Raw genomic sequence first — 21,310 nt, 5'->3', positions numbered from 1 at the left:
AAACAAACCCCATTAACTTTACCAACCATTTAAACTTGCTCAGCAGTTTCATCTACTACTGCAGGCAGCTCATTTACCTCCAAGGGAAAAAAGAGTAATAATGTACTGCTTCACTGCACTCAATAGATGTAGCATCCTGCACAAGTGAATTGTCTATATGTAAAATAATCAAAGTAATAAGAAAAAGGAGGGAAGCTCCCACACAAGTCTTCAAGCTTCAAAACAGTCTTGTGTTTATGGAAACAGATCCAGTTCAAGCAAAGCCATCAGTTCCAAGTCAGTTTTTAAAAAATCAAAGGGAAAAAAAATCAAAGGAAAATAGTGTTCAGATGGATAAAATCTTTTCCCCCCCAATCAGAGTGATTTTCACCACATGAAAAGGCAAGATGATGTAGTGTCACTCCTGGTCACAGCAGAGACCTTGGCCTCCAGGTTCAAAGCTGAATCTAAGAGTACAGTCAGCCCTCTTTATAGGTGGTCTTGCCTTCCGCAGCTTTGAGCTCACACAGAAGGCAAGCCCAGGCAAAATAATGGGGCACGTAACTGTGCCGCACACCCCACCGCCAGCACATGCCCCATTATTTCCTATGGGGCTTGAGCATACACTCTTTTCCCCATACGTCCTCGTGAATCCCCTGCGTATGGGGAGGGCAGACTGTACTCCCAAACTGTGAACCTGTGTCTTCAGGGGAAGTGTGACCCCATCTAACACAGGCTGGATCACTATTCCCTGATCTGCCTTCCTACTGACCAGGAGCACCTCTGTCTAGTCTGGATTAAGTTACTTGTTTGTCCTCATCCAGTCCATTACTGAAGACAGACACAGGTTTAGGACCAGGACAGCCTCCTTGGATTGAAGTGGGAAGGTAGTAGAGTTGAGCGTCATCTGCTTATTGATAACACCGCACCGCACCCCAAAACTCTGGACAACCTCTCCCAGCAGTTTCATGTATATGTTAAACAGCATAGAGGACAACACAGAACCCTGAGGGACCCCACAGGTCAATGGCCAAGGGGTCGAAGAGGAGTTCCCCAGTACCACCTTTTGGGTTTGGCCCTCCAGGAAGGAACAGAGCCACTGTAGACCTATACCTCCAAGTTCTTCTCTTTCTCCCCTTTTCCTGTACACCTGTGTGTGTTTACACACAACTGTGATGAGGTAAAAGGAAAGTTGTCGATTATAATACAGCAGGGCTCCTTGTGGGAATGGTCATTGCCAGAATACTTCAGTTTTCAAGGACACCCTCTTACCATCTCCAAGTGGCTATTGTGGAGAATCAGATACACGTCAAGGAGAGAGTCATTATACTGATATAATAATCCATTTAAATATCAGAACTGCAAACAAACTAGAATATCTTTATTTTTTTACAATATAATGAAATTTCAAAGAAAGGAAGGTGAGAAGTGGCATTCAGCAAAAGTGAGGAAAAGTAAAAGGAAAGAAAAATGAAAACGATCACAGAAAATGTAAAGGGATATGAGTATTTCAGTACAATGTTGTGTTCGGTATGTTTACAGTACTATGTCAGATGCTGTTTCCATGGATTCCATTGATTTGTATCTCACCGGTGCCACATTTTTTCCTATTTCTTCACACAGCTCTTAGGGGGTAGTCTCCATGGAGTTAACTGCATACTAACAAGAACGTTATTACGCAAGTTATTCTGAAAGAGGGGCTTGCCTATGGTCATGGAGCTCTACAGGTGAACATGAATTTGAACCATGCCTTTGATATCTACAACTACTACTCAAAAGATTGTTGAATAAGTCCAGTTGTATCTCTGCTGCTAAAATATTCTGAAACTGCAGTCTTGAAACATCTTTGCTTTGAATTCATTTAATTTATGTAGCCAGTAAGAAGAGTTCAACATGTTTTATTGGTGTACCTCATCTGTGTTATAGATAATCTGCAGACCAGATGATATCATCTCAACCAGGTAGAGGAGGAACAATGACACAGCATTTATCTGAAGTAAGGAGAAAGAAAAACGCAGTCAATAAAAGATATCCCTCAAAACAAAACAATAATAACTCAAAATGCATCTTCCTGTACATGTCATGTTGCATTTATAGTCTCTCATCCCCACTCCATCCCCAGTCAAGGTGTCAATAAACAGAAGTGGCTAAAGTGAAACTGTCAAGAGCACGTGAAACTAACAGTAACAGATGGAGAATGAATGCATGCCCTAGTACAGTAAGGGGTCCATAAGCTGAAACACGACTAGCAGCTGTGGGCTTGCTGTTCTAATTAACTTTGGACAGAGTGAACAGCACCTCCATGATATCTAGCACAGTTCAGGGATGAGGAGACCTCCCTCAAATAGTGCTGCTTACAGTGGCTTCCACAGCATCTGTTTAAGGAAAGATTTATTTACAGCTCCAGGCAACAAAATTAAGAAACAGTTGTTCCCTCTCCTCTTGGGACTTCTGTTCTGATCTATTTTTAAAGCTACATATCTCTCTACTGCTCATGCTGCAGCATCTTTAGAGTATGGTGGGTAACCTGCAGACTTAATGCAACTTACCTGTTTGGACTTCTACAGAGAGTACTCTATTTTAATGTTGCATATTTTACAACATCCTACCATGTTGGATGAAGCGGATTTAAAGAAGAGAAAGTGAGAGAAGATGAAAGCAATCTACAAAATGTTTAGCAATGTGAGGGCAACCACAGAGAAAATTTTAATCCATTTCTGTTCATTTTTGGCTTCAATCCTGTCCACTGACATTTTACAGCCACTGCAGAGCTTGGAATTATCTCCAAGAGCAGAGTTTGGAATCATGAACCTGTTGGTTGGACCTCATAGATCACAAATTATATTTGATCTGGCATAATATAAAATATGACAAATGCAGTAAGAAAAGGGAAATTTGAAATCAAAACTGAAAAACTGAAATGAAAAAAATTAATAGATACTGCGACCCTACCTGGACCAGGGGGACCTTGAAGCTGTGGTACATGTGCTGGTAACCTCTCATCTTCATTTCTGCAATGCACTCTACATGGGGCTACCCTTGTGCCAAGTTCGGAAGCTTCAACTGGTCCAAAATATGGCAGCCAGATTGGTCGCTGGCAAATCCAGGTTTGACCACATTACACCTGTTCTAAAAGCTCTTCACTGCCTGCCAATTAGCTTCCAGGCACAATACAAAGTGTTGGTTATTACCTTTAAAGCTCTATAAGGCTTGGACCCAGGATACTTGTGGGAGCTTCTCTCCCTACATAATCCACCCCACACTCTCAGAACTTCTGGGACAAATCTATTACAATCGCAAAAGACCAAATTGACAACAACCTCCCAGAGGTCTTTCTTTGCTGCTGCCCCAAAACTATAGAAAGGCCTTCCGGAGGAGATCCATCTTATTACCACCTTAGATGCCTTCCCACCTTGATCCCTATGGTGAATCTCCCATCCGCTTAGATGGCCACTCCATTTGATTATAATTGATTAGAATTTTAATTGCGGATTTTATTAACTTAAGATGGGTGAGGGTTAGGGAATTATTAGCTATTACTGTTTTATTGTATAATCTTTGTTCTATTGTATTTTATGTCTGTTGTAATCCTGCCTCAATCGCCAGGAAGAGGAGGAAAAATATAAATATATTATTAAATTCCATTCCTATTAATTAAATATTAAACTGTTTTCTAGTATGTTACCTGATCAATGTGTAAAACTACAGCTCATCATCATCATCATCAGTTTTTAAATCCTAACTAGTAATTTTTGTTTTGCTTGCCTTGCCACAATTGTTTTGGCCACTGTAGTGGTATTGTTTGCAAATAGGTATATAGCAGCAAGTTAGGCTACAAAAAAGGCTTGCTCTTATTGGTATGTTAAAGCAAGAAAATCAATTTGCCATGCTCCGTAGTTTGGCACACCTTTAAAGAGCTCAACTGAATAGCAGCGGAAAGCAGCATTAGCCCAAGCCACCCATCGTCTGAATAATGTTTAAGAAACTTGTTTCATTTTCATACCTGAAGATGACCATATTCCTCATGAGAAAAGACCTCATCACCTGTGTGGGCACTGAAAACAGAATGCAGGCATTTGGATGGTTTAGGGTCTTGCTTAAACTGTTGTACCTGCAGAGGGAAATGAAAAACCAGATTATATTCAATTCTAAATAAAAATACAGACTAAATGTCTACCTTAAACCTAAGACATGTTACTGAAAGTTCATATTTGGGTTAATAAAAACGGTACACTCTGAAACAAGAGGCATTACAATCTGAATATAACTGACTGACCGGATGAGATCCATTTTCTTTTCAGTCCACTCTCTTATGAATGGGAGCCAATGTAACAATTTTCTAATATAAACATACTTCCAGACATGTTTTCAGAATCTAAAATAGGTGTTTAAACCAAAGGACTGGAAAGGCTAGCTTTTAGAAAATTTCCACATGGCAATACAAAATGGAGTCTCATGGCTTTTATCAAAATTTCAATTTTTATGTATTTATTAACAGATTTAAATTGAACTTAATCCAAATTATCAAAGCAGCAAACAATAACAACAATGTAACTGACAAAGTTTCAAGGATGTAAAAATTGATTTTATTCTCATCAAAAAGGTTCTACTTGTTTGGCTAGGAAATATTTACGTGGCCTTCTGATGCTGTTAGGAAAAGACAATATAAATACATTGAAAACTTAATTTAAATTAGAAATAACAGCTGTATATAATTATTGTTCATGGATAAAACTGAAATCTATAAAAAGTAAGACAAGAAAACCTGGATATAAGGCATTATTCTCTCTCTCTCTCTCTCTCTCTCTCTCTCTCTCTCTCTCTGTATATATGCCATTCTTCTGCATATCCTTACAAAATAGACATTCATCTGCAGGGATTTCATGAGCATACATCTCCAAATTTCATATATGGCAACTGACAACTTTCTGAGGAGATAAAACATTTTAGGCTTGGCTTTGCTTCAGCAGTGGTCTGGAGTCTTTAAATGGGTTGCACATTAGTCTAGGGAACTCAGGCTAAATCCAGACTGCAGAAATAATGAAGTTGGACACCACTTTAACTGCCATGACTCAATTCTATGATATTCTGGAATTTATAGTCTGGTAACATTAGCCTTTCTGTCAGAGAGCTCTGGTATCACAACAGACTACAGTTCCCAGCATTCCACAGCATTGTGAGCCATGTACCAAACTGGATCATTTATGCAGTGAGAATGCAGCCTTAGTTACACATCCTATTTATAAAAGTTCTTTATCAGATTTCTAGGCATTGGCATGTGGGGAGAGAATGGTGATTTGGTTGCAGTTTCTGGGATGACCTCAGCATTTGAGGATGATAACATTACCTTTTTAAAAAGGGAAAGTGGTGAGTGGATCCCCAGGTTTGCAATTTTAAGGGGAGTCATTTGGGGTTATTCATTGAGGGCAAATCCCTCCTCAGCTTTGTCTCCTATCCTAAATTTATGGTCCCATTTCATGAACATATGGAATATAATCCAGGGGCAATGACAGCAACGTATCTTATAACAGACATACTTTCTCACACTATTGTCTTAAACCAGTTATCAAGTTGTCTTTGCTCAAGGATGAACTGGTTGCTTTATGATTTGTTTTACTTCAATGTATAATTAATAAATGTATTTTTAAAGTTCTCCTTGTGCAGATATTCAATACAAAAACTTGCAAATACAAACAAATCTTCAGGGTACTGGAGGGAGATTAGCTGTTCTCCTACAGGAAAGATTCCTCCTAGCTGCTTCAGATTTGGTATCAAAATTCATCTTTGCATCTCAGAAGCATCTCAATATCTTAAGGTCTTATCTGGTTAGTAAACAACATGGGCCTTAAATAAAGTTTCTGTGTCTATCATTTGCATCTATCTCTAATGTACATGAGATCATAGCCAGAGAATCTGAACATTATGACTATGCAAAGAGAATACTAAGTATATGATGATCTTACAGTTATTTGAGCTGCTGGAGTGGAGAGATGAAAAGGAAACAGAATAATCGTGCTTTAAGTTTTGAAGATGTTGAAGGTCAACTGGGTGAACAGAAAAGCTTGATAAATGTTAGTGACTAATGTGGTATGTTACTGGGAATTAATAAAAAATACAATAGGACTACTATAAAACAAGAAAAAATGGATGACAAGAAATACAGTTGCCCCTCCATTTTCGCAGGGGGATCTGTTCCGGACCCCCCTTTCTCCAGCACCACATCTCAAATGAATTGATTTTCCTCTTATCTTTCTTAATTGTTCATCTCTCACATCCATACATGGTAATAGGGAATACAATGGCTTGTACAATTCTAACTTTTGTGCTGAGTTGTATATGTTTGCATTTTAGGATCTTTTCTAGTTCTTTCATAGCTGCCCTTCTCATTCTTAATCTTCTTCTGATTTCCTAGCTGCAGTCCCCATTTCTATCAATGTTTGATCCCAGGTATGAGAATTCTTTCACTGTTTCTATTTCTTAATTGTCTAATTCAAATTTGTGTAGGTTCTCTGTAGTCATTATTTTTGTTTTCTTTATGTTCAACAATAAGACTGCCTTTGCACTTTCTTCCTTGATCTTCCTTAGTAGTTGTTTGAGGCCTATGAGGTTTTCAGCTAGTATTATGGTGTTGTCTGCATATCTTAGATTGTTGATATGCCTTTTCCCTATTTTCACTCCTCCTTCTTCTCTGTCCAAGATTGCTTTTCTTACAATATGTTCTGCATATAAGTAGAACAGGTAGGGTGATAAGATGCAGCCTTGTCTGACTCCTTTGCTAATTGGGAACCATTCTGTTTCTCCGTGTTCTGTTCTGACTGTACCCTCTTGTCCTAAGTACAGATTCCTCATCAGGACTACCATATATGTTGGCACTTCCATGTCTTTAAGGGTGTTCCATAGCCTTTCATGATCTATGCAGCTTATTTTCTTTTGAAATTCTCTGGTGCACTCCATTAGCCATCATACATTTGCTGTGTGGTCCCTTGTGCCTCTTCCTTTCCTAAACCTGCTTGGATCTCGGGGATTTCTCTATATATGTATGGTTGGAATCTATGTTGCAGAATTTTGAGCATAATTTTGCTTGCATGGGATATTAGTGCTATGGTCCTATAATTGCTGAAGTCTTTTGTGTCTCCTTTTATGTGGATGAAGATGTATATTGATTGTTTCCAGTCTGTTGGTCATCATTTTGTTTTCCATATCTGTTGACATATATTAGTTAGCACTATGGTTGACTCTGTCAATGATGTTTATCACACTATGCTCTTAAAGAGCTACTATTCCAGTGTGACTCCTCTAGCAGCCTCCTGTTGCATGCTGGGATTGGCAGTTTTAAGGAGCTGAACTTCTCTGCCTGAGAATTCTAAATACCCCTCCTTAAAACTGCCAATCCCAGCATGCAACAGGAGGCAGCTAGAGGAGTCACACTGGAATAGTACCTCTTTAAGAGCTCGTCTGATAAACACCAATGTCTATTGCAGTAATTCAACTGGAATATCATCTATTCCTAGTTATTTATTTTCACCATTTCTCTTATTGCAGCTTCCACCTTATTTTTTTAGAACGTGGGGTTCATCTTCATGTGGTTCTTCATTCCATGTTGTCATCTCTTTTATGTAGTTCTTATGTGCATTGCATCCACAATCTTTTTATTCCTTCTTGGTCTTGAATTGTGTTATTTTTATTGTCATAGAGTGTCCCAGTTCTTGGTCTGAACTTTCCTTTGATTTCCAGAACCTTGTGGAATAGGTCTCTTGTTCTTCCCTTTTTGTTGTTGTCTTCTATTTCTTTGCACCAGTCATTGCAGTAGTTTTCTTTATCTTTATGAATTAGCTGTAGTACTGTTGCATTCATGGTTCTTACTTTATATCTATCTCCTTTTTGTTTTGCTTCTCTTCTTTCCTTTATTGCTTATAATGTTTTATCTGTCATCCGTGGTTTCTTCTCTTTCTTTTAGTCTACTGAAAATGTCTATCTGCATTCCTCTTTTATTATGTCCTTGGTTTCAGACCAAAGCTCTTCCAATTCTCTGTATATTATGCTTAGAAGAGCAAATCTATTCCTTACATTGTATTGTTCCAACACAAGCAGGTTTTTCATCCTTCACCAAAGCATGGAACAGACGTCATATTTAGAAATGGGGTGAAAAAGGTCTATTTTTTGCAGCCAAATACTGTGAGAACCTAACATTATGAAGCAGATAGTGTTATTTAGCATAGTGTGGTGCTTTGAACATTGGATTATGACTTCCCTGCTCAGCCATGGAAACCCACTGTGTGACCTTGGGCAAGTCGCATTCTTTCAGTTGCAAACCCCTTCTGAACAAATCTTGCCATGGAAACCTGTGATAGGTTCACCATAAGGGATCTCTTTTGGGAAAAGCGGGCTATAAATAAACATTATTATTATTTATTATTAATAGAATAATAGGAGTGTGATAGCTTAGCGGTTAAGACCAAGACAGATTGGCAGTTCAAGACTCCTGTCACTCGTCCCAGCTTCTGCCAACCTAGCAGTTTGAAAGCATGTAAAAATGCAAGTAGATAAATAGGCACCACTTTGGTGGAACAGTAAAAATGTCCCATGCTTTCTGGTGTTTAGTCATGCAGGCCACAGGTCATCTTTGATAATGCTGGCTCCTTCAGCTTGGTAACACAGATGAGCACAACCCCATAGTCAGACACAGCTAGACAATCATGTCAAAGTGAAACCCTTTACCTTTGTTGCAATATGAACATATTTCCATCCTAATGTTCTGTAAAATCTGATTTTTATTTATTTTATTTTAGCTTTACTTTTAAGTGTTTTCTATACTAATCTATGCTAATCATCCCTTAATATTAAGGGATGCCTAGCTGAGTCATTCTTAATATTAGGTCTTCAAGATACAGACATGGGTCACATAAGTAAAATGAAAATACGAACTATGGTGTAACTATCAGTTATATTAGATTATTTCTTCAAAATCCATCCGATATGGCCAGATGAGCTGGATTCTTATACTCTGACGCTATAAATGACTGCCACTGTTATTACAACTAGTTTCTTCTTTGTATTCTGGAATGAAATTGCTTCTGCTGTAGCATAATATTTTAAAAGATCTTTCTTGATAATGATGTGAAATGTCAAGCCTGGGTAGACAAATTGTAGGCTTGTTAAATAGCTTTGCCATCAACTAATGAATACATTCACTTTCCTATTTGTTATCATTTTAATGCACTTTCCCCCCAGTGCAGCATACTTGTATGAGCTGCATGCATGTATCTTTCAAAGATTCAACATACAGAACCATAAGGTGAATGAGAAAGAGGGAAACTATTCCAAATTAAACAACATACACTTTTTATATTATTTCCAAGACTTAAATCTAATTCCTTAGCCCAAGTAAACCCAATAACTGAATGGGATTTTTAGAAACTTTTACTTAGTATTCATTAGTTAATTCAGCAACTCCACTCTAGTTGAAACTAATAAGTAGATTTAAATTCCTAACAGCAAAGAAATTCATTATGAAAACTTATCCATACAGGTGTCCTGCCAGATTGTGAGTTCCTGTATGGCAGGGGATTGGACTGGATGGCCCTTGTGGTCTCTTTCAACTCTATGATTCTATGATATTATTAGGCCCAAAGGAGACAGATCAGCCACATACTGAAGGAGTCAATACACAAACACTCAATATGGTTGGAGACAAAAGGACACAATTTTATTGTATTGGCATCCCAGTAGGAGATGGAGTCTAGAGTTGGATCACATACTTGTCAACTGTTGAGCACTAGCCCCTGATCTCTTTACCAAGAGCAACCGTGGAAGAAGCCACTGCATGGTTTCTCTGCCACCTGGGAATAAGGCAGGTCTGGCAAACTACAAGCTTGGTCTGAACCTGGTCACTTGTACTTCGGGTTCCCATAAAAGGATGCCTAACAAGGAATGAAGGATACACAGGTTATCCCCCCCCTCCCCGAAAACAGGATCTGGCTTCATACTAAACTAATAAAATTAGTGACAATTAGTGAACACATAAAATAAACTGAAATCCAAATGTCAGTGCACCAAGAGAGCATCAGCTTTTAAGCTAAAACAGAATGAGGTTTGCATGTCTATCAAGGTCCTACCCCTCTACTGTGTGCAATCCGGTCCCAATTACTTACAGAGTCCTGCAAATGGCATGTGAGCACCAAGAAACAGGCCAGCATAACATAGAGGGTGATGGCAGGTCCCTGCCACAGCATGCTGTTCTATGGCACCATAAACAGAATCTGAAAATAAGTTTGGGTCCAGACCTTCTGTAGACTCCCTACCTTCAATAAATCCAAGGACATATCAATTTCTCTTGTGGAATAAAACCTATTTGAAGGATGATAGAGGGAGGTTAAAACATCTGAATGAACTTCAAGGGAGTTCTTCCAAGTGCTTAAACCTCAAAAGAAAGGTTAGAAGCAACTACATGACCAGCTGATTTACCTGAGAGGGACCACACTTCAGTGGTGAAACACATTCTTTGACTGCAAAAATTCCATAATTATATCCATATCTCCAGATCAAGCTAGGGAAAGAACTCCTTTCTGAGGCTCTGAAGACCTTTTGTCAGCCAATGTTGACAATAATGAGCTAGATGGACCAATGATGTGCCTCAGTAGATGGAAACTCTTGATATTCCCAGCAAATGCAACAGCTGACAAAAAAAAAAAAAAACCTGGGATATATTCACACAGCAGAAATAAAGCAGTTTGACACCAGTTTAAGTGTCATGGTGCCATCTTGTGAAATCTTGGGACTTGTAGTTTGGTCAGTTATTCAGCCTGGTTTGTCAGAGAGCTTTGGTGCTTCGCCAAACTATAAAGGCCAGGATTCTGTAAGGTAGGGTACAGTCATGGCAGATAAATTGTTGTTAAGCTGCCTTATTTTTGCAGTGTGGACACATCCCTGGATTTTCTCCCAAAAATCAGGTGATGAAAGTATTCGTACTCTCGTTTCAATACTGGACTGGTGAAAGAGAGTAATTGACCAGCACCCAAGGAATCTCTGCTCTATATTGCATGGGACCAGGTTGTTTGAAGGATGGGATCACCTTTTATGAGCCCACTAGAGCTCTTAAGATTGATTGGAGAGGTCCTTCTCTGGAGAGGTCCTTCTCAGGCTCATTTGGTGGTAACAAGGGAGAAGGCCCTCTTGTCATTTGCTCCCAGAATTGTTGTTTGCTCTCTATGGAGGCCAGGGTGTCCCTGTCCTTGCTCACCTACGATCAATAAGTCATGCATTTCTATGCCATCAGGTTTTTAGAAACAGACTGGATGTGCAGCACTGTTTTGTGACAGACAGCGTGGCATAGTGGTTTGAGGATTGGACTGTGACTCTTGAGACCAGGGTTGGATTCCCCGTTTGGCCATGAAACCCACTGGGTGACCTTGGGAAGTCACATATTATTGGCCTCAGTGGAAGACAATGGCAAACGTTCTCTAAACAAAGCTCATCAAGAAAACCCTATGATTAGTTCGCCTTAAGGTCACCATAAGCAGAAAATGAATTGAAGGCACACAATGTAGTCTTTTAATGTGTTTTAATGCTTAAAGTTTTAACTGTACACATTGTTCAATAACTCTTATATTTATATTTTCATTCATGACTTTATATAATTTTTAATTTGCATTGTTTCTGAACATGTTGATAGCCACCTGAGGTCCCATTATTGGAACTTGGCCTTTGAGATATGGCCCTTGTGGTCTGCTCCAACTATGTGATTTTGTAATTCTATTGGGAGAAATTTGGGATATAAATGAATTAATTAAATAAAACATTTCAAAAAGCAGACTATGATATGGTATGTACTACTGCTAAATAGATAATTATATATCTTTTTTTTTAAAGGTAGGCAAGCTCAAACCTTGGATTGTTGTAAAAATGTTTTCAAACAGTGTTTTCCCCTGCAGCTAGAATATTTATCCATGCAGAAAATAATATGTCTTGCATCGGCCCATGATAAGGCAATACTAGGAACATAAGAGTTAAGGTTAGTATATATGATAATACTTTTTTTTCTTTCACAGACTTCCAAGAATGACCTTCCAATAACGAACCCTAGCTTTATTACAATGAAAATAGAGTCTCTCACACAATGGAAACAAAGCCATTCCATTTTGAAAAGTGCAAGACGGAATCCTCTTGAGGACACAAACTCATAAATAATATCTCCTGAATTAGATATATCAAAGATGGTTGCAGAGCACTGTGCCAAATCAATCCACAGAGAAAGAGGACAAATACCTTACTTAAAGGAGACCTTGTCAGATTAAATTTTTCATATCAGACAGAAGGGGGAAAAGATATATCAGCCTTTAAATAATAAAGTCCGAATGCATCCTTAATGCTTCATATATTTTTTAAAAAAGTTTTAATGAGAATAAATCTGCTCATATGTCTTTACAAAAAGAAACAACAGAAAGAGAGAGAGAGAAACTGGAGTGGTGGCAAGTGTGCTCAGATCATTTATATCTTCTAGGAGGCATTTAAAGGATGTACTGTAATATTAAATCTGAGCTAGCTCGCTAGTTCACGTGACAGCTATTTGGAAGCGGCTGGTTTGAGGTGAGAGTTTAAAGTTGACCTCCATAGTCAAAGACAATGACTGACATATCACCAAAGTGAATCTAGTAAATACATCAATCTTAGGCTTCACGATAGCTGTTACAGATTATAAAACACGGTAGAAAAATGTTTCCTAGTTTTATGAATGGCTGGCCCATGGAAGCTACATTATGTCCTTTTCTGGATGCTTTTATGATCAGTTTAAACAATAAGTTGGAGGTAAATTTACATTTTTAAAAAACCTGCTGTTATGAAATGTCTACTTGTGTGAGCTATGTAACATGGATTGAGTGAACACATACAAGAATTATCTGTTCACATCAAGGTCAGACAGGAAAATGCCATTTTAAAGTTACAGAAAAGACAGGACAACCTCACAAAAGGTGCTTCCATACACACATTCATCAAATGAACAGCACCCCCTCCTCTTTAACTGCCTGCAATTTCATTGACACTAGCACTGAGAAACCTCCCCCCAACTCTACGTATCATAGCTCTGTGTATTTTCTGTAGTGCCTCTTGAGACTACCAACTTGCTATGCATTTTCAGCATTACTGATACTACCAATGACCTGCCTGTCATTGATTACTTTGAAAAGTCGTATAGACTGTCTTAAACTGCAAGAGTAATTACAAGATGGAATTTTTGAAATACACTCAAGAATTTACAGTGCCAAGCACTTCTTTGCCTGCAGCTTTTCAATGCTGGGCCCAGAACCTGGGAACAGACCTTTCCTAGGGGACCACATTGTGGAATTACACCCATTGCCTTTTTAATATGATTCCCATTTGGAACATTTTAATGCTTACAATTAACTTAATCCTTTAGAATTAAGTGTGTGCTTGTGTCCACACAGCAGTGCTTTACCTTATCAGCCTGGCGCATGTAGCAGTAGAGAATTCCTCGCATACATTTTATAGCAGAATGCTCCAGCTCATGGGTCCTTCCCTTGTCATCATCAATACGTCTGGGTGAGAGAGATAACCCATGAAACAAATTGAAAATGCTTTCAGAAGGAGGTTAAAGGTACCAACATGCCTTTTCTGTTAATTAAGTATTAGGAATGTTTTATAGAGTAGCACAAACGAGGAAACACTGAGGACTGATCAACCTTGCCACAATAAAACCAACATTTGTGTGTGTGCTTTTTAAGCAGCCAAACATTATGCCTAAGATGCAGAAGATGAAATCAAATAAAGCTTGATAACAAACTTGGTTGTGCCTTTTATTCCCTGCTATGCTTTTATTTTAGAGAAAGTACATGAACATAATTATGGATCATGAAACAAAAAGCAAAAATATTTTTATTTGAAAAATGCCTGTAACATATTTAAGTTTGCAAAATACTAAAATAAATTGAAAAAACAGTGTTAAGTGAGAAAAATGTTTTACATCATTTTGTATTATTTCTTATGCTAGCACTATGAGATAGGCTTTATTTCATTTCCCTATAATGAATGGCATTCAGCTTCAACACTTACAAACATTACTTCTTTCCTTCTTCCCTCTCTTAATACAAGTATTGTACTGTGCATGACCTGTGTGACATGAACTACACTCCCACAAGGACAGAAATGGAAGACCAAGAAAGGCAGGTCAAAGTGTGGATGTGAGAAGGTTACACAGAGAAGTGGAGAATTATGATATTATGGCTACACTTCCCAGAAAACTTATTTAGTTATGAAATTTTATTGACTAAAGTGAGACTTGGGACGCAGTGGCTTAGCGGTTAAGACACTGACTCTGAAGATTGCAAGGTTGGCAAATCAGTGGTTTGAGATCCAAGTGCCGCATGATGGAGTGAATTCCAATCACTAGCCCCAGCTTCTGCCAACCTAGCAGTTCGAAAGCATGTAAAAGTGCAAGTAGATAAATAGGTACCACTTTGGTGGGAAGGGAACAATGCTGACTCCCTTGGTTTAGTAATGGAGATGAGCACTGCCCCCTAAAGCTGGACACAACTAGACAATCATGTCAAAGGGAAAACCTTTACCTTTTTTAAAGTGAGACTTATTTCCTATTAAGCACAGAATCAGAGAATTGGAAAGGATCACAAGGGTCATCTAATTCAACTCAGTGCTCTGCAGGAATACATAACTAAAGGACTTCTGAAAGACAGTCATCTAATCTCCTAAAAGACCTTAAAAGGAAGAGAGTCAACCACCCTCCACTCTTGAACAGCTCTTAGTAAAGAAGTACTTTCTAATGTTTAAATGGAATCCCTTTTCTTGTAATTTGAATCCACTGGTTCATGTTCTAGTCTCTGGAGAAAGAGAAAACAAGCTCATTCCATCTTCTACATGACAGCCCTTAAGGTGTTTAATATGGCCCCCATATCACCTCTTGATCTTCTCTTTTCCAAGCTAAAAATATCCATCTCCCTAAGTCATTCTTCATAGGGCTTTGTTTCCAGAACTTTTACTATTTCAGTTGTGCTCCTCTGAGCATGTTTCACCTTGTCAATATCCTTCTCGAACTGTATATCAACAGAAATGGAAACTTTCAGCAGAGAATTCCCATGAGTTGACTGAAATTGTCAGGGATGTTCATCAAACTTGTTATCCACCTATTACAAACATATTTAATCATTCCAGGCATCAGAAGTCTAAAGCTAGTAATGTAGACATCTATATTCTCACATCAAGACTTCTTCTAATACTTTTGGTTCAAAGCTAAAGCACTGAAGCAGGAGAAGAGAAAGCTTCTAGGCAGATCACATTTCTTTGACTACAGGGGGGAAAGCAACATCTGCACAGATCTTCAGATCCTCACTACCAATTTCAGTATCTACCCCACAGGGAGAAAGAATTAAAGCTTTAATCTGAAAAGGAATATGTCAAGGACTCCTTCAAGAGTCAAAAGTAACAGAATGCAAGAGCCATCCCAGTTCCCTTTTATTCATTATTTTTATGTGTTCCATTTCGGCACTAATTGCTAAATGTTTTATAATATTTTTAAAGGCAGAAGAATTAAATTAAAACTTATAAATTCTAAAAGCTGACATTTCCAGATTGTAATTAAATGGAAAGCCTCAGGTGGTTACTCTGCCGGTTAAGATGCTGTAGATTTTGATTTACAGTGGTTCAGACAAAGAGTCATCATTAAAAAATGAATAGGATGGGCTTTTAAGGGTGATTAAGTTCATCAAGAAAAACATTATTTCAGAAATCAAACAGTAACAAATGAATATTTCAAGTGAAAGTGCTGGTCCATCTTTCAAAAACCAACAAAGTCTACTGTTTAAACCAGGAAGAAAACTAGCCTTTGCTAATGTAAGTTGTTTGGAGCGGAGATTGTCTGCATTTGATGGGAATGAAAACGAAATTATAATTAGCTCTTCAAATAAAAATCTAGCAAGAACTATGCTGAATAAGAAGCAAAATAATCTTTCCACTGTGTGATGCTGACTAGAAGGAAGAAGACATAAATTATTCAGCACTCCCATGTCATTTTTCTTCCCTCATAAATATATCAGTTAAACTAACATCATCTTCCTGTGTGTTGTGCATTTGAAAAAGAATGCAGAGCTTGGTGACCACTGGAAAGCAGTATTTTGAGATGATACATTTTTTGAATGAACCCTAAAAGAATAATAGAGCATTACTCCCACCACTCTTTGTAACTGACTTCACAGGATACATGAGGTTTGATCCTTGTTTGCTGGAGAATGAATTATGCTTCTCAATTATTACCTTCCCTCATCACTGGCTAATGGGAACTGAAGTCCAACAACATTTGGAGGATCACAGTCCTACCACAACTACCACACTATGTGAGTGGAAATGGTTGCACCAGTAGGAGTCATAGTAATACTCCCCAAATATAGCCTGGAACTTTACTTCTATGCCATGAAAGCAAGCACTTAGATTAATTTGCATTTCTGTAAAGATGTGAGAAGTGAAAACACCATATGAAATTTAAACCAAAGAGTCCATGCAGCGTTGGCCTTCCTGAAAGGGTTCATATCATTGAAATAGCAACAGGTAAAAGGCACATTGGATCCTCAGATGAAGTCTTGACATAGACTCTGGAAAGCTCCTCTATGAAATAAAATATAGTAGAATATGTTCTCAAATGTTAAAGTTTGAGCAAACCACAGAGACAGGTTCTGGATACAAATGCCAGTTCAATGTCAAATAAAGTATGTGCAAAGATATCTTTTGAATACAAGGGTATCTTTCACAGAGCATGAAGGTCGAACCCATTTAAATGAGAAGGCAGTGGGAGTTGGAAGAGGAAATTAGGTCTATAAAAATGATACTCTGAGTAGTACCAGGTATTTAATCAACCACTAAATGAAGCCAAAATCATGTATGCAGATTATGAAACATGAATATATAAAATTTAAATCATGCCGGATTACAATGTATATTAAAACTATGCTTAAAATAACTTGTGATTAAAATGGCTACATATAAAAATCTTCTTAAGCTGAGGATTGGTGGTTAGGTTTTCTGCAGGTTTAATACTATATTGGGCAAAGGTTATATGTGAACTACAGAGGAAAACAAAAACGACCACACACATTTTAAAATATAACTAAAACGCACAAGCTAATATAGCACCCTCTCAACCTGAGGAGTCAGGTGACATCACAGGGCCAGTCCAGTGCAACTAGCTCATACAAAAATCTTAAGGTTTGCAATGTGGACAACACAATGATGAAGGGAAACCACGTCACCAGTCTCTAGTATGACTAATTTTAGGACTGAGTGCCCACACTAATTTTCTGGACAAGAAAGATCGCAAAATGGAAATGTTTCAAAAATACATAATCTTTCTTAGAGAAGTGTGTTGGTAATTATTCAAGCTATTGGGGGAAAATATGGACAGAATGAGTTTGAGGCCAATTGGTGGCGCAGTGGTTAAATGCCTGTACTGCAGCCATTCACTCAAGACCACAAGGTTGCGAGTTCAAGACCAGCAAAAGGGCCCAAGCTCGACTCAGGCTTGCATCCTTCCGAGGTCGCTAAAATGAGTACCCAGACTGTTGGGGGCAAATTAGCTTACTTGCTAATTAGCTTACTTGCTGTTCACCGCTATGATCTTTGGAATAGCGGTATATAAATAAAACAAATTATTATTATTATTATTAATTGTATGGCAACCTTAAGATATAGTGTCATGTTCAAGAGAGATGGGGGAGGAAATTATAATATCCTTTTGTCTGTGGTGCGAAGTTAGGAACACAGAAGTGTTGTAACACTATAACAGGATACTGAAGCATTAGTAAGATATGGGCAGCAGATTTGAAATCTCAAGTAATCAGTAGCACATCCATACATGGACATAACAGTCACTGTATCTATATGCACATTAATGTTCAGGACTCCAGCATCCAAAACTTAACTTTTGTTATTCAGAAATCCATGAAATCTAATGAGTCCAAGGAAATAAGTACTGCGGAATCTAACATGGATAAACAAGCTTTTAAAGCCACTATGTGATAAAGGGGAAATATTTTAGATACATGTTTTGAACATGATAAAGCAGTGATCAAGTTAATTTAATCATGGTTATTTTATTTCAAGTGAAATTACTCATGCACTCTTACAGATATTTCTGCTTCTGATCGTATCTTTCACTTAGTGCTTCCACACATAGCTACTCCAAGAGAGCGCTCTGTTTGGCTTTATATAACAAAACTAAAAATACTGAAAGGGACACAAAGCTTAGTCAAATAAACTCAATTATACTTTACCATACTCTTTCTTTCACTTCTCCTTTCGTCCTCCTCCCCTCACTCACATACATATCCTTTTAAGTTAATGGAGAAAAAAGTGAGAAATGTGGAGAGAAGAGAAAAGCAGGATGAACTCCTACAGCTTGCAAATGTCCTTTCAAAGGACCCAACCCAGTGAAGGATCTGTATTGGGAATCTGCAGGCAAGAGAAGTCCAGCTGACAGACTTGCGATGTTTTTCTCAAACTTTCTGTTCATGAGCTGAGATCCAAAGGTCAGTTTTAGTCATTCCCTTACTCCTTAAAATTTATAAGAAGCATGTAAAAAACCCTTATAGGATCAGCCCAACAATCATCGTCCTCTTACTCACAGTGGCCAACCAGGTGCCCTGAGGAGCTCACATGAGGACATAATGGAAACAGCCCTCTCTTATTCTCCTAGCTCTCACTTTCTTCTATTCTCTCCCACAACCCTGTGAACATATGGACCTGATTTACTCTCAATTGCAGTGATGTGGTACCCACTTCTCCACAATGCAGTCTCATGCCAATCCAGAAGAGCCAGAAGAAAGAAATCACTGGGATGGAAACAGTTAGATGGTTTCTCCTAATATGTATGCCCCTCATTCTCCCAAAACCCTAATGGAAAGCTATGCCCCACTGGTCCTGCTCACAGGGCTCCTGCATTCATACACTTCCTAAAGGAGCATGTGAATACCCATAGGGAGAGTGGCTCAGTTATCACTGCAGCCATGAACTGCTTCAAATTAAAACAAAGCGAACCAAATATAGGTGGATTTAAAGCACACAGATATAAACAGTACATGGTGAAAGTAGATTGGATAGAGCGGCAGGACACAAAAAAGAGGATGGCTCTTATGTAATAGTCATGTAGAAGAGAGAATTTCATCCCTCACCTCTTTTGTATACAGAGATCTTAGAGTTCAGTCCTAAAACAGCACCATTAAAAATATGGGTGTAACTTTTCAAATTCCTGTACTGTTATACAATGGAGATAGGCACTCTAGCTAGAATTAAAATTTTATTTAAAATATTTCCTGTTTCATTGGTGAAAAGTATATATTAAGCTCTGATGCACTGTATAAGTACTTCAGATTTTAAAGTATTCTCAGCAGTTACTATGGTAACACCACTATGTAATGAATCCTTCTATAGCTACAACTGCTTATCATTTATAATTCACACAGTTTCATCATATTTAATTATGCAATGCACTAAAGTATTACACATTATCTATTCCACATTTATTTCTGATTTTATTTTGATATGCCTTTCTGTTTCTTTGTAGCTTGGATTTTATTTATTTCCTTTCACAATTAACTTCTGAATTCTAGAACTAGTGATCCATTGGCATTATCCAGTGAGCCAAGTTACACACTCAACTTTCATGGCTGTATCATAAGCAAATCTATTGTATTAATTCATTCACAGGTAAAGTACTTGAGAGTACAAAGAAGAAGAATAGACTCATAGAGTTGAAAGAGACCACAAGGGCCATCCAGTTCAACCCCATTCTGCCATGCAGGAACTCTCGATCAAAGCATACCCGGCAGATGGCCATCCAGCCTCCGTTTAAAGACCTCCTGGGAAGGAGACTCCACTACACTCTGAGGAAGGAGTTTGTTCCACTGTCAAACAGCCCTTACTGTCAGGACGTTCCTCCTAATGTCGAGGTGGAATCTATCATATCACCTCTTAACCTTCTCTTCTCCAGGCTAAACATCCCCACCTCCCTAAGTTGTTCCTCATAGGGCATGGTTTCCAGACCCTTTACCATTTTAGTCACCCTCCTTTGGACATACTCCAGTTTCTCAATGTCCTTTTTGAATTGTGGTGCCCAGAACTGGACATAGTATTCCAGGTGGGGCCTGACCAAAGCAGAATACAGTGGCACTATTACTTCCCTTGATCTAGACACTATACTTTTATTAATGCAGCCTAAAATTGCATTGGCCCTTTTAGCTGCTGCATCGCACTGTTGAATCATGTTCAACTTGTGGTCTACTTGGACTCCTAGATCCCTTTCACATGTAGTCTCAGTCAGCCAGGTGTCCCCCATCCTATATCTGTGCATTTCATTTTTACACCCTAAATGCAGTACCTTACATTTCTCCGTGTTGAAATTTATTTTGTTAGCTTTGGCCCAGCTTTCTAGTCTATTCAGGACATTTTGAATTTTGATCCTGTCATCTGGGGTATTAGCTACTCCTCCTAATTTGGTGTCATCTGCAAATTTGATAAGTATGCCCCAAATTCTGTCATCCAAATCACTGATAAAGATGTTGAATAGAACTGTGCCCAGGACAGAACCCTGTGGGACCCCAATGGTCATTTAACACCACTTGCTTCCCTCTCCAGTCCGATTTGCAAGTCTCCTCTTCCTATGAAAGAATCTTCCCATTTAACACCACTTGCTTCCCTCCCCAGTCTGATCTGCAAGCTTCCTCTTCCCATGGGAAAAAAAACCACTTCATTTAACATCACTTGCTTCCCTTCTCAAGCGATGTTAAAGCCCCTCTTCTAGCACCTGGGAATCGGAGTCAGGTAGTTGGGAGAAGGAGTTATGTCCTTGGTTGTAGCCCTCTATGTTTTACCCTTGACTTATCCATGGGTCATGTGAAAATCCATTATTTTTACCCTGAAACCTTCCCTCAACTTACACATTAGGTTGACTCGTACATGAGTATATATGGTATATCAATCTGTATTGAGATTTATGAAGTAGTAGTAAAACCAGCCTCAGTGGGTTGATGGTGATGTAGCAGAAGGGTTCACAATTAAGAAACTAGAAACTAAGAAATGCTTCTCTTTCTGACAGTCATAATTCTGTTTAGGTATGGCTAATATAAGCCTCATTCGCCATTTAATCAAGACTATGATTAACAAGTTTCCACCCCTACTGAAGAATTCTAGTTACACTGAAAACCTGACAGCCCTAAACTTTTTTTCTTTAAAGAAAATTAATTGTTGAAGCAGTACTAGCTCTTTAAAAAAAATCTTTCTATGAAGAGTGTACCAATATGTGAAAGACATGGAAGCTCTA

At 38.3% G+C, this 21,310-nt stretch overlaps 1 protein-coding gene across 7 annotated transcripts in view; it reads right to left on the bottom strand.

Annotated features, from left to right (window-relative positions):
- Positions 1–21,310, bottom strand: part of PHKB (phosphorylase kinase regulatory subunit beta) — a 116,065-nt gene that overhangs the window by 73,174 nt on the left and 21,581 nt on the right. For all 7 annotated transcript variants that reach the window (XM_042480744.1, XM_042480743.1, XM_042480738.1 and 4 more), the window contains 3 exons: positions 13,433–13,532; positions 3,983–4,090; positions 1,890–1,970 (listed from right to left, as the gene is read on the bottom strand). In XM_042480744.1, the coding sequence (XP_042336678.1) occupies positions 1,890–1,970; positions 3,983–4,090; positions 13,433–13,532 (289 nt within the window). The remainder of the gene's footprint in view (positions 1–1,889; positions 1,971–3,982; positions 4,091–13,432; positions 13,533–21,310) is intronic.

Source organism: Sceloporus undulatus, chromosome 8 (assembly GCF_019175285.1).
Source record: "Sceloporus undulatus isolate JIND9_A2432 ecotype Alabama chromosome 8, SceUnd_v1.1, whole genome shotgun sequence".
Taxonomy (NCBI): Eukaryota; Metazoa; Chordata; class Lepidosauria; order Squamata; family Phrynosomatidae; genus Sceloporus; species Sceloporus undulatus.
Note: the sequence above shows the minus strand (reverse complement) of the source record. Positions and strands in the feature narration are given on the sequence as shown.